At 28.4% G+C, this 14611-nt stretch overlaps 2 protein-coding genes across 2 annotated transcripts; both read right to left on the reverse strand.

Annotated features, from left to right (window-relative positions):
- Positions 1–282: 282 nt before the first annotated feature.
- Positions 283–4187, reverse strand: LOC129900566 (EPIDERMAL PATTERNING FACTOR-like protein 6). The gene is made up of 3 exons (XM_055975568.1): positions 3848–4187; positions 2824–2867; positions 283–531 (listed from the first exon to the last, which is right to left on the reverse strand). Exons 1-3 carry the CDS (start codon positions 3969–3971, stop codon positions 331–333), a joined length of 369 nt encoding a protein of 122 aa, XP_055831543.1. The 5' UTR covers positions 3972–4187; the 3' UTR covers positions 283–330.
- Positions 4188–11751: 7564 nt separating this feature from the next.
- On the reverse strand, positions 11752–14352 carry LOC129901081 (40S ribosomal protein S26-3-like). Its single transcript, XM_055976199.1, has 5 exons — positions 14217–14352; positions 14020–14112; positions 12697–12781; positions 12477–12610; positions 11752–11977 (listed from the first exon to the last, which is right to left on the reverse strand). The coding sequence occupies exons 1-5, from the start codon at positions 14217–14219 to the stop codon at positions 11909–11911; spliced, it is 384 nt and encodes a 127-aa protein (XP_055832174.1). The 5' UTR covers positions 14220–14352; the 3' UTR covers positions 11752–11908.
- Positions 14353–14611: the final 259 nt, after the last annotated feature.

Genomic DNA, 14611 nt, shown 5'->3' on the forward strand with positions numbered 1-14611 from the left:
TTTTCAGATTTGTATATTTGCTTTTAGATTTGTATATGAGCCCTCGAATTTGTATGATAGAAAATTTTATTAAATTGTAGTCAATTCGCGTAATTAATTAAAACTATACCCTTATCGTATAATATAGTAATAATATCTGTCAATACGCGTAATTTTTTCTAATTAATACTATCACTAACATTGATTTCCTCATAATATAAAGTAAGAGTCAATAATTAATTAGTTCATGTTGATATTCCTAGCTAGCCATTAATTAAATGTAACACAAGTGAGACCTTCATGACATTTATATCCTTCACAATTTTGTTATATAAAAATGATCATATCAAATTAGGGCATGTACAACTTGTTGCCACACTTGCACCTCCAAGCTTCTGGGTAGTACTCAGCAGTCACCGGAGTCCCCGGTGGCACTGCCACGTGGACAGGGTGGCATGGCGTGCATTTGCCACATTTTAAGATGCACCGCGGCGGCGACGATCCTAAGCCACCTAAAATCCTCCTTGTATTTTCCGTGGCCTTCTTGAATCTCTACCTCAAAGTAATATCAAGAATTAATTATATAAAATACAAAAAAAGGAGAATTTCTAACATTTTAATGACCTTAAAAAAATACTCAAAAATAGAATTACTACACATATCTATGGGCATCAACTATTTTTTTCAATATTTTATATGTTAAAGGTTGAAGGATCTATCTGAAATAATTTATTATCTACTAATGTAGGATTAAGGTTTGCGACTCGCATACACACTATCTTTAGATCCCTAAATCTTATGGAATTACACCAATATGTTATTGTTGTAAATATTGAAAATTCTTATAAAACATAGAAATGATAGTTTGAGGGGGGGAATTATTTTAGTTAAATTTTCAAAGTTAGGTTTTAGGTTTGAGTGATTTCACACTATTACCTATTATTCCTTCTGTTTCAATTTGTTTGATTTACTTTTTTTTTTAATTTGTTCTCTTTTTTTGAAAATTTTTTAATTTATTTTTTTCAGCTGGCATGTTTAAAACTACAAAATTAAAAAGCGTTTGATATATTTAGCATATCTTTAATTTAAGCTAATAAAATTTTTGAAAAAAATAATTTTTTTTTTAAATTTCGTATCAAATTAAAATAGATCAAATAAATTAATTAAGAAAAATAAAATACTATTTACTAGCACAAAGTTACAAACATGTGGCCTTAGCTAGACTATATGGGGACATTGTTCCGTTCAAAGCGCCGGTAGAAAGAAAATTTCAAAATTAAGACTTGACTACTTAGGCTGAAGACAAAGAATGGTGATTTTTTCATAGCATGCATGGACCCCATTATATTTTTTGGAATTATTTGATAATTGGGAAAAGCACAATAAGAGAAGAATAAGACTTTACGTTAGTCCATCTCATTATTCATGTAATTTTCTTATTTATCGGTTGATCACGTGAGTATGCATTCAATCACCACATAATGTAATAGAAAATAAGTATTCATATCTATAAAGGAATCACTCCTAAAGCACATAGTGACCTAAGGGTCGATCAGACACGAATTGATGAAAAATTAAACTACCATGCATGTAGTAGAAATGAATTGAGTTGGTATTGATTTACGAGAGGCACACTCAAGCATGGAAAATGGACTATTTGAACTAAGAGGGTTCAAGATGAACTGAATTAATAAATAAAAATTTTCAAAAGTAGCATTATTAATAGCCGTTTTTGGTAATATACAGCAAGAGTTTGTGTTTTTTTCAAAAAGTACCATCATTTTCCTTTCAAAACATAGCAAAGTACGTCATATCCACATATAATAATCTAATTTTAACATAAATTACGCGAATACAATATCCGATTTCAACACACGTAAAATATTTGTTGTATATAACGTAATACATGTACGACAAGTCTCTAATGAGAGAATGTTTATTGCTAGGATTTTTAGATCCACAGACATGTGTATCTTATATATTTGTTATAAAATTATGTAATGTTACTATGTTTTTCTATTAAAAAAAAAATATTACTATAAAGAGTGTTAGGGGTCGAAACCGCTACATAAGCTAATTTTTTTCATTAATGGTAAATGTGTATTTTCCCAACTCCACCCAAAGCTATTTGAGTTAAAGACTCGGTTTTGATCGACTTATTTTAGGTATTTTTAAATATAAAAAGCTTTTAAGTATTTTTATAGTGTTTGATTAAAAAAGAATTTAAATATTTTTAACCACTTATTTTAAAATCAAACTAACAAAAATAAATCAAAAATTATAAGTTAAAAAATCTAACTTATTATTTTTAGTTTATAAGTTATAAGCTATAATCGTATCCAAATTAAACATGCTCTAAGATAAATTAGTTCCAAATGAACTAAATAATAAAGTATAATACAATCCATCCAACTAGCTAGACACAACTTTTATTTTTTTATTTTTAAAAAAATTCAATTCATAATCGCCCTCCTCATCTTGTACTAATTTTTTAATTTGTAACTTAATATCGTGTTTATAAGATAACCTATAGGTTTGTCACCAAATAATTAAATTAATAGATTGTTAGCCCTAAGAATTTTATTAATTACAAGAATAATCTTGAAAGTGAATATTTTATAAATTTTTTATCTTATAGATTTATTCACGAAGCAAGCAGGGATCAAAAATTTAGGACATGAATTCATTCGTAAGGTTACTGGGTGTAATTTTTTGGCCTAATCTTTATTTTATTTTATTTTTACAAATTATAGCAAGTATTATCACCACTAATTGTATAATTATTATATATTGAATGAATATACACTGAAAATGACTATAAAATTGATAGTTAAGTGAACAGACCTGGAAGGAAAAATCAGCTTTAGCAGCCAACCCAAAATTGATTTCTGCATAGATGAATATGGGAAAAAGCATAAAGGTCAAAAAGGGTAATATACCCATAACTAATTATAATTCAATTTTTATATGCTGACAATGTGTAAAATTCAAACTATCATAATTTATCTCAAAACATAACTAAAGGTAACTAACTATAATAATCAATAGAGTAGGTGATATGGCTTAAAATTATACGAAAAATACTACACATCAACACAACCAATAATTCAAAATGTTAAAAAAAAACTAAAAATTGAGAAGATTATAGTCAAAAAAAAAACTAAAGTATTCGACTTCTTAAACAGTAATATCTACACATAAACATGATTAATTAAATTACACTGATCTATAAAGATATATGCACTGAAACCCTTACAGAATATTTTTATTATGATAAACAACAACAATATACTCCCGCTGTTTTTAAATAAGTGATGTTTTTTTTAGCTTAGACGCATATCTATTAAGAAATTACTTATTTCTAAAAAAATAAAAAATATTTTTACTAAATACCTTGAAAAAGATATTAACTCTTAAGTATTTTCTTGATTATGTAAAACTCTCTTTATTTAAAGAAGGGTAAACTGAAAGAACATTATTAATATCTTCTTAATTATTTAAAACGCCAATTATATATTCAGGAATCAAATAAAAAGGCTAAAACATCACTTAGGAAAGGAAGAAATACTAGTGCAAGGAAAACGGGCTCGGATGACAGATCAATAGTCGACTCAGGGTGGGTAGCAGTGGAGTCAAGAAGCAGCGAAAGAACTGCCTAAGCATACTTTTTCGGATCTAAACTTCTTTGTGAGATTTAAAATATATATATATATATATATATATATATATATATATATATATAAACTTTATTCCTTATTTCATTAATATAAAAAATTGTTTTCAATAGATCCTCAGCTCAAGAAGAAAGTACATGATTAGTGTATGTTTAAACTATGGAAAAAAAAATTAATAAAAAAAAAAAACTTACCAAAGAGACTTGTAGAGTTGAGGGTTTTGTTGTAGGCTGCAAAAAAGAAGAAGGAGATTGTAAAAAATAGAAGGAGTTTTTTGTGTATAATCCTCCATTTAACATTGCAATAGTAGTACTCCATGAACACAAAATTATGATGACCACAAAGAAATATTATATCACAAATTATCCCATGCAATTAATCACAAAGATTTTTTTAAAAAAAATTGGGATTTTCAAGATTTGTTTTTGTTTTTTCTTTTTATTTTGGATGTTCAAGATTTGTGAAGAAGTGGTGGAGATACTGAGGTTTTGAGAAGAAAAAAATTGGGGATGACTGAGGAGAGAAACATATGCACTGATAAATGTATTAGTCAAGGGGGAAAAAACATACACCAAAAAAAGAATTTAAATTTATGTTATTACCTTTTAGTTAAATTATAATAATAAATATATAATTTCTCTTATATAATAAATCTGAATGATAACATGAAAAATAGAGTAGGGTTTGTGCCATGTGAAATAATTATATTAAAAAAATAGTTAGTTATTATTCCATGTATTTGAAAGTTTATAATCGCAAGCATTTCTTTATGAAAGAACATGAGGTTATGTAATTTATCAATGTGCCGCCTTAGATATTCTGGTATATATCTTATTTATGAACTCTGGTTTATTCATTTGATAAGATTGTATAAGAAATGAAGAAAATTTGATAGTGTTTACAACTTGTGGGGTTTTCATGTTTATGAAAAAAAATATACACTTTAAGAAATGCAAATTGCGTATCCAAGCAAAATTTCAACTTCATATCAATTTAATTTCATATTGTATGTCCAAATGGGCCCTAATAGGTGCGTATTCTCTTTGTCTTAATTTATGTGACCATTTTTCATATTAAATAACAAACTAACAAATTGATTGGGAAGAGAACACTTATACCTCAAAAAGAGAAAGTATTTATCTTTCAATGTCTCATTACTTTCATACCCCTTTTTATTTTAAAATGGCACAAATTTATTTTAAAATTCACATGCCGACGTCAGCGCCCACCCTATATGATACCGATAGAGTATCAATATACTGATGAGTATCACAGAGGATTAAGTTCAGTCTTTTATGATATCAATATATACCGACTGAGTATCACAAATAATATACTTTCTACTAATTTAGAGTTTAATGAATAAAACTGTGATTTTAATAATTTTCTTTTAACTGTTTAATTTTTATTTGTTAAGAAAAGAGTTCAATCCTACATGATACCGATAAGGTATCAATATACCGACGAAGTATCACAAAGAATTAAGCTCAATCCTATATAATACAGATATGATATCAATATACTGGCGAAGTATCACATATGATTAATTCATAGCAGTGATGCTGAAGTTATGCACGAAATAAGAAAAGAAAAAGTGGGGTAATAGGTTAAATAGTTTGGGTCATTGGTCCATTAAGAATAATAGTTTGGGTTGAATCCAATCTGGGTTATAAATAGTTTCACAATTGGGTTTATTTTGTGTAGTTTTCCCTTCATTTTAAATCTTTTATTTTCCCTTGATAAAATTATTGATGATCACAGAAGTTTTTGAAGACTTGTTTTAAATTACAAATTTTAAAAAATTATTATTTTTTATTTAAATTTCATGCTCAATTATACACCTTCATATAACTTGTATACAGAGAAAGTATATTAGGGTGAAAATGGCACTTTCATCTGTTTTACCATGTCTGGTTCAGAGATTCTCCACTGGCTTCAACAATTCCCCAACTCAGTAACAAAACAACAATTCCCAACCCCCCAAAAAAAAAAATTACACTCCTTTTCAATACACCAATAACTAGAAAGGTTATATGATATGAAATCATGATTTGATGGTAAAAAAAAAAAATTTAAATAAGTAATTTTAAATTTTAAATTATATTTTTTTTATAAATATGAAAACCCTATCAAGTGTAAAAACTATCAATAAGTTTCTTAATTCTTATACAATCTTATTAAATAAGCAAAATATAGTTCATAAATAAGATATCGAAACATCCTAAAACGGCACATTGATAAATCGCATATCTCTAATGTTTGTGATTATAAATTTTTAAATGCATATAATATTATAAAAACATGTGAATAATAATAGTAACTAATAATTCTTCCAAAACCTCTTAAATAGGAAATGAACACATATTATTTAATAAGATATATCAATTATTTGTAATATTTTCTTGCACCTTAAACATGTAAGGATTAATATCTTTTTAGATAAAAATATTTTAATATATAAGATTCTCTCATTATTATTTTTATTTATTTATTATTTCCCTTTAAATTATCTTAAATTAATTTAGTTAGATGAATATTTCTCTGTGTAGTATTTTCAGCATATAAAGGGTACATTTTTAAAATTTCTTTGAGAAATAAGGATAAGATCATCACATTTATATCGAATTTCATAGCATAAGAGATATAAATATTTAAATTTAAAATACATGAGATATATTTGGCATTAAGTCAAATGAAAATAATAATTAACCTGATATGACACGTTAAAGTATATGAGCAAAGGAAAAAAGAGAGATGGAAAAACAATCAAGTCATTTGTTGTGTTGAAAAGGATTACACGTAATGCCTATATTTGAGCCTATATTTGTTCCACAAGAAATTGACATGTACACACACACACACACACATATATATATATATCCCTCTATTGTCTTAATATATAGTAACACTAGTTTATTTTATGTGGTATCATTTGACTTGATATAATAGTTTTTAAAAATAATATTTTTACACTTTGTTTGGATGGTTGTTACATAGTGTATCATAATGTATCGTATTGTATTGTATTGTATTATATCATATTGTATTATTTTAATGAATACAATGTCTGGATAGATTTTATCGTTATCTGTCATTACATAATGTCACACATCAACAATTTGAATGATAAATTTATAAGAAAAGTAGGGTACGGGTAGAGCTACTATGAAAAGGCAGGATAAATAATAAAATAAGAATATTAAATAATAAGTAATAAAGACAAAATAAGAAGAGAATATTAAGGTAATGATGTGATCACACCAAATCGGTCATTACATAAAATAGGACTTTTTGTGGTTACCTAACGATGAATTTAAATAATACGATACAATAGAATTTAAGTAATAATCAAAACAAACACTGTATCTAAACTAACAACACAATATAACGGGTAACAACCATCCAAACAAGGTGCTAAAGCTTGTAGTATAAAACAATTTTTAGATAATCATGTAGTTGTAAATCATTTCATTAAAAATAAAAAAGAATGAATTAAAGTTAAATCATTTCTAATTATATAAGGTAATATTCATTTTAAGACGGATTAAAAAGGAAATAATGTGTATACTATTTTATTTTTATTTTTTAAAAAGGGAATTAGGTTGTTCTATGTCACTTTCTGGATTTTGCTATCAATATTGCTACAATGCATTAGTAATGGAAATGTTTTGGTAAAGTTTTTCTAATGGAAAGCTACATCTCTTTCTAAAGTTTTTTTTAAAAAAAAAATAAGGGGGAGGGAGGGGAGGAGCATTATTCGCAAATAGGATAGTAGTTGGGCAAGTTCAAGTTTGGGTGGGTCATAATGGATTAAGACAACAATTGGATCAAAATCCAATCCAATCCAAATTAGTTTGGGTCAAAATGGGTTCGGTCAAAATGGGTTAGATAATGGGTTATATAATGGGCAATTTTTACTAAGCTTAATTTTTTTATTTATTCTTTTAAACTATTTTCGTACCTAATACAAAAAAAATTCTTTATTATGGCTATATATAACATATCAAATTGAAAAAAAAATTAAAAAATATTTTAACAAGATTTCTCATGAGTCAATTCAGGTTACATATCAATCCAATTTTTTAATGGGTTGAAATGGGTTAAGCTAATGAATGGACGGATCAATAGTCAACCAAAACTTTAACAGATTGAATTGAATTAGGCAGATTGAGTTTGATTTTGCCAACCCTATTCGTAAAGTTAGATTATTTCGAAGTTAAACAAATTCAGGTTTCAAACATCTGAGGCAAATTTAAAACTTTTAAAATTAATTTCACCAACAACCCACCCTCTCAATCAATCTATCAAAAAAAAAATCCCCTAAGATTCCAAAGGCAAAGAAGTAAAGCCAAAAACATATGAACATAATAGTTGGTACATATGTTTGGTACTTAGAAAACACCTTTTTTAAAGAACTTTCAATTCAAATTAACATATATATGTATGTAGTTGTTTGTCATTTGTAGTGTACTGTGGATTAAAAATTATCTTTGGCATGATTTCCCTTTAGGTTGTTTGGTCCATGTCAAAAGAAAACCTAACTATGTATGTAACATTGATGTGTTGAGACATTTTCATGATGTCTTGTCTTTCTCATGAATGTTGAATTTTTTTAACCACAAATAGGGTACTCACTACCTCTTGACAAAAAAAAAATAAAGCACTTTATATTAGTAAATGCACAATGACAATAAAAACATACTCAATATAATTCTAAAAAATGAGATCTGGTAAGAATAATTATATGCAGACCTTATTCTTTACTTTCGAAGTAAATGACAGTTCTTTGAAAAACGTATGAATAAACTTTGTTGACGTCACTTGAAAATAATATTCTCTATATCTCAATTTATGTAAAAGGATTTAAAGTACGAGGATCAAAACTTAATTTTTGACTATGAGTTTTGATATATATTATTCAAATTCTTTAATAACTTTTCTTAATATATTTTAAAAACAAATCAAGTCAACGTAACTAGTGATTCAAAATTATTAAAAAGGTTTGAAAAAGAATTTAGTCAAATAAAACGGTTTGACTTTTCAAATAGTAACACCTTCACCTAAAATAAAACGAAAAATAGTACTAACTAAATATTAATTTAGGACAAGAAGTTAAATATTAAAATCACCACTGTACTATGTCGAAGGTCTTTGTCCAACCTTAATCAGAAAGACAATAGTTTGATTAGTTTCATAATTTGAGATCTTGTACTTATTATGTTACAACTTTGGATAAAGATAATTTTTGTTATTATTACATTACTATTCTCTTCTTTTATCCACGAGTTGCTCGTTAAATTTATGCATGTATTAGTAATACATAAATTATTTATGTAAGATTAATTATTCATGTATTACTTATTCAATATTTTATCCTGCATAAAATAATTAATAAATTTTCTCTTCACTTATACATATTTTATTTAGGACGAATTTTTTTAAAAAGAAAATCCTATCATGTGTCGAAGAGGTAAATGTTGGAAGAAAAATACAGTATAGTATTACTAAAGAGACTTTTATGTATAAGAAGAATAGATCTAGGAGATTAATCAAGTAGCTATAATAATACGTACTCCTTCCGTTCTAAAATTATTATCACATTTTGTTATTATACTCCTTTAGTACCAAAATAATTATCACGTTTTGCTTCTCAAAAATAACCCCTCAACATCTGATGTGATAACGTGTAATATATACATAAATAACTTTGTCCCAATCAAAATCTTCTAACTTAAAAATATCGAATCAAACTATCAAAGTCAATTTTTTCTTCAATTTGATGTATTTACTTTTAGGTGAGAATTTGGACATCAAGTTTATATCAGGCTTTTTGGAATTAAAACTTCTATGTTTAGACTATCATTAGATGGGATTTTGGGTTAGAGTAATTGAAAGTTTAAATAGTTCCTAAAATATGAATTTATGACAATTCATTAATTCATTTTAGTTAAGAAATGTCATTTTTAAACTAGTGGTTTGATAGTACATATGAATTAAATATACATCCATCAGACCATGATCCATGTGTAATGGTCCTATACAATTGTATAACACAAAGAACTCGGGGTTGTTTGGTTTGGATACAAGTTATGCTGGGATAAGTTATGTCGGAATAAGTTATGATTGGATTAATTATACTGAGAATAGTTTTTATTGCTTGTTTGGTTGGTCATATTCCATGTTATATTCATTGCATAATTTCTAATAATATGTTGTTTGTTTACGAAAATACCCTCCATCTTATTTAATATTATTTTTTTACATTTTCTTTGCAAGCTTTAGTTATTCATTCCTAAAAATAAAATTTTCATCTTATTTAACTTAAATATTTTTATTTATGCATTTTCATGATTGTGCCACGTGTTTTTAAAATTAAACTTTCATCTTATTTAAATTTAAAATAAAACTTTCATCTTATTTAACTTTAAATAAAATTTCCATCTTATTTACCTTAAAAATAAAATTTTCCTCTTATTTAGTTTATAAAAATAAAACTTCCATCTTGTTTAGCTTAAAAATAAAACTTTCATTTTAAGTTTATTAAAGTAAAAAAATTTTGTTATTAAAATTATCTACATTTTAATTGATATATAAAATATAATTTTTAAGTTAGTTAAACTATTTAATTATAAATATGTAATTTAGTAGTGGAGTGGACGGTTTAAGAGAAATCAAAATATAAATAAACATAAGAATTAGACAAATAAATTCAACTTATAATATATTCATAAATAGAAATTTTATTTATAAAATGTTATTTTTTAATAGAAAAATATATTATCATAAAAAAAAATTAATTAAAATTATGAATGTTATTATAAATGTATTTAAAAATTATGTAAATATACATGAATGTAAAAATGGTGTATAAAAGAGAGTTTAAGGGGTTATTTTTGTTATTTTATATCTTTATCTCAGAATTAGTATTCCACAAGAATAACTTATAAGTTATCTCAGCCTTTGCAACCAAATAAAGAATTAAAGACCACTTAAAAATTATCTCAAAATTAATTCCTCTTATCAATCACACCAAACAGGTGCATCCTCACTCTTAAATAGTGTTTCTTTGAGTAGGATTCCATCTAGTCCAATTTATAATTTTTACGTTTTTTTTTCTGTATTTTACAAATCAAAAACAAAAGTGTAACATTCATAATACTCATTTTTAGGATCCAATAGGTCTCCCATATAAAACAAACTCTACATCGAGGAAGAGTAAGAGTAGTAGGCACTAGACAAGTGCGGACCTAGAGGTAATCGGTGAACCCTTCTGCAGAAAATTACATTGTATATATAAGATATTTTTAAAAAAATTTATGTCTTATATATTAATTTTGAACCTCTTAAATATAAGATTAGAGATTAGCCTAGTAATTGAAGGGGTTAAAACTAGCCTTGAGGTCCCAAGTTCAAATTTGAAACATTACATTTTTTTTCCAAGGCATTACCCTAATTGCTTCGCAAGAGTTCTTTAGGATGACAACAGACCACCCGCGCAGGGGGTTATTATCCTTAGCCAAGGGCCTACCGGAAAGAGTCTCTCTACCTCCCTCGAGTAGGGGGTAACATCAACATACATTATCCTCCCCAAATCCAACTTGTGAAATTACCTTGGTTGTTGCGTGTGTACAAAATTAGGGTCGGTATTTCTCCCTGAATGATCTCTTCTACGTTATCGTAGATTAAACATGAATATCAAATAGGGTTCTCCATTATCTTTGAAACAAGCACAAGTCTGCATCCTCCTAAAACAATTTAAGGTACTTGTTACCTCCGTGACACAGATACTGTGCAACTCTATACCAACTACACTTTTAAGCAAATAGTAAAAAGATCACCAAGTTTCCCTGTTGGAGTTTGAACCACAAGGTCTTTCCCACCTCATTGACCACTATATTCAAATTGAGTGCAACACATTTTGTTTATGGATGCAATAAAGAAAATCAAAACAAATTCACAATGTTGGCATGCCAAAATACATTTAGGTTACAAGAGTTACCCTATTCATCAAATTCAATCAGGAAATTGAAATAACTAATAACACCATTCAGGCAGATGTGATGTCAGGTTATCAGAAACGCAAATTCAAAGCCCTCCATTCTGAAAAATTTAAACATCTGTTTTCCATTCAAAATTCAATTCCATAACATGGTAATACGTCCCATTATCTTAAATGAAAACGGTACACTGTTGAAACCACCACATGTAAAACACGACATAACTATCAGATTAACCAAAACCTGAATCCTAACAATTTAAGTGCGAGGTGCAGCAGGGGGTCCTCCAGCAGGGCGTGGAGCTTGTCCTGTCTTTGGGAGATCATCCTGGAATAACCACAGAAAAGACAAACTCCAAGTGAGCAAAACAATATCATAGAATGATAAAGTTCATGTAGAACCCTCATTATTATCTATACAGATAGCAAACAGTACAGATAGGGTGATATTTAAGCGAGTCTGAAATACAGAAATCGTGCTGATATTCTCCTGGTATTAACAGGCTAAAGCAGGCAAATAAATAGTATTTCCTACTGTGTTGCTCGGACTCTTCAAAATGGCCCCACGTGCACGTTAGATCCTCCTAAAGTAGTGCATATTTAAGGATAGGACACAGGTGTGACAACATGTCGGAGAGTCCGAGCAAGGCAGATTTTCAATATATGGGTGGAATAACAAAATGAGATATGGGATCAACAAGATGACAAAACAGGCACTAGCATGTATAGTCAAGGTCCTTTTCATAAGCACAGTTTTCACACCAAAATGCTCATTTGAAGGAAACTATTGCTCAAAGCTGAGAAGATAAATGGGGAGGGTGGGATACCCTTGGGCGCCTGAAACGCTGTGGAGGCTCACGAACTCTCCTATCAGTACGTGAACGGACTCTAACCACCTTGGAGTGAATTGCACACGAAACACAGTACTGCATCTTCAAGTAGAGCTTAGGAAGAGTGTACACTGCATAGAGAACACACCCGAGTTATTTCACGTTAGCAAACTATTGTGCATTACATAGGCTTCCGAAGTAGTCTTAAGAACCTCACATTCAAAGGCACAAGCTTCCTGAACATCACGCACAGCAGCTTGCTCAACAATGTTCCTCACAAGGAACCTCTTGATGGCTTTGTCCTGAAATCAGTTAGGATTAATAACATCAGCAAGTTTGAAAATATTAGCAGAAAGTGGTCTCGTATTATTAATTCTATATAACTATAATAATGATCATTGCAATACAAAGATAAAATGTAAAATGAAGGGTTATTTATAAGGAGCCACTATAAGAGTCACTTGCAGGATAGTCCCAAAAAATTGGTCTAACAGTACACAATGTAGCACATACAGCATTAAACTGATAATAGCAGCATATGTGAACATTAGTCAAAAAGCATCAAACTTTCTTGTACTAAATCAATATTTGTAATGAACATGATACTCTAATAAGGAGTCATTTGGTTCAAGGGATTAGGTAGGTTATCCCAGTATAGATTTTGGGATTAAATATTTCCCACACTTGGTTAGAGGCATTAGCTAAAACTGTTATTATTTCTATACCAAAATCTTAACATAACCAATCACATATAGAAGGTGGGATAACCTATCCATGTAATAGTCCTGGTTTTAATCACAAGATTATGGTCATAGGACATCCAGCATTTGAAACCAAATAAACTCTAACAGAGCTTAATTGATCCCTAATCTGCATCTTCAAAATTTAACTTTCCTTCCTGAACAATGAAAACAACACTTGCAGATGCTTTCACAATTATCCATCTTTTAATATATTTCAGCTTCGACAACAAAATACATATGCCAAACAGCATCTCCAAATACACTACCAAACAGAGCATCGAGGTAACTAAAATTAGAACAAATAAGACTCCGAAAAGAGGCCCAACAAAAACAATCCTCCTTCTACAATAAACTCAGCATACATATGTCCAGTGGCAGAGCTAGCGTGTACATTACGGGTTCTGCTGAACTAAGTGACTTTAGTCCAAACTTTGTATTTGTATCAACAAATTCATTAAATATATATAAATTATTAATTTTGAAACCAGACCAGAATACTCAACCCATAAACTTCAAATCATGACTCGAACTCTGCATATGTACAGCGCATTCACTTATGAACAGATCTATATTCTCAATGGACCAGATGAACACACTATTTTCTACTCAAAACTAAAATCATATAATATCAATGTTAAAATATACACTTGCGTTAAAAAAAAACTGCACATATTACCACAAAACACTAATACATAATAAATTATCCTCTATCATTAGCATAAAATCCTGGATCCGAAATATATTGTATTCATATAAAAACTATCCAATAATCAATATATAGAAAATAGAAAAAGGACCTTAGGGCAGCATTTGCCGCAGTTAGAGCAGCGGATGAACTTGACATGACCACGTCCATGTTTGTTACGACCTCCGTTCCTTCGCTTAAAAGTCTGCAAAAAAAATGGAGAAAACATTAGAGATTATAATCAGTGAATTGCGAAGAAAAAAATGAAAAAGGAGAAGAAGAAAAGTGAACTTATTTTTTTTCTCTCACCATTTTCGTTCCGTATGAGAGCTTCCTGAGCAAACTCTGCGGCTCTTTTTCTCTTTGTTTTCAGAAGCTTAGGGTTTTTTTTCCAGTGAATAAAATGAGAAAGGGTATTACTAATAAGGAGCGATGTTTTACATAGGTTTGTTGAAAGCCCAATATAAAGTGGCCCATTGGGCTTATTAAATAAAAGAATGACCCTTTTCCTTTTTTCGCAAAACTTTAATTTCAACTTTTCACGTGTAATGTTAAAGATCACAAGATTAAAAGATATTTTAGTACATTTAACATAATTTTAATTTAAGAACACAAGATGAAAAAGTCTTTTTTATTTTTTTAAATTTCGTGTCAAGTCAAATTAGATATTTTTTTTGAAACGGAAGGAATAGTATATAATATCA

Source organism: Solanum dulcamara, chromosome 8 (assembly GCF_947179165.1).
Source record: "Solanum dulcamara chromosome 8, daSolDulc1.2, whole genome shotgun sequence".
NCBI classification, from domain to species: domain Eukaryota; kingdom Viridiplantae; phylum Streptophyta; class Magnoliopsida; order Solanales; family Solanaceae; genus Solanum; species Solanum dulcamara.

What these genes read in the sequence shown, in the direction of transcription:
- LOC129900566 (XM_055975568.1), bottom strand. Translation starts at nt 3,971, where the DNA reads ATGGAGTACTACTATTGCAATGTTAAATGGAGGATTATACACAAAAAA. An exon ending in CAACTCTACAAGTCTCTTTG is followed by an intron (nt 2,868 to 3,847) that starts GTAAGTTTTTTT and finishes TCATCTATGCAG; the next exon opens with AAATCAATTTTGGGTTGGCT. An exon ending in AAGCTGATTTTTCCTTCCAG is followed by an intron (nt 532 to 2,823) that starts GTCTGTTCACTT and finishes ACTTTGAGGTAG; the next exon opens with AGATTCAAGAAGGCCACGGA.
- LOC129901081 (XM_055976199.1), bottom strand. An exon ending in GCGGCAAATGCTGCCCTAAG is followed by an intron (nt 12,782 to 14,019) that starts GTCCTTTTTCTA and finishes AACTGATTTCAG; the next exon opens with GACAAAGCCATCAAGAGGTT. An exon ending in GGAAGCTTGTGCCTTTGAAT is followed by an intron (nt 12,611 to 12,696) that starts GTGAGGTTCTTA and finishes TTCTCTATGCAG; the next exon opens with TGTACACTCTTCCTAAGCTC.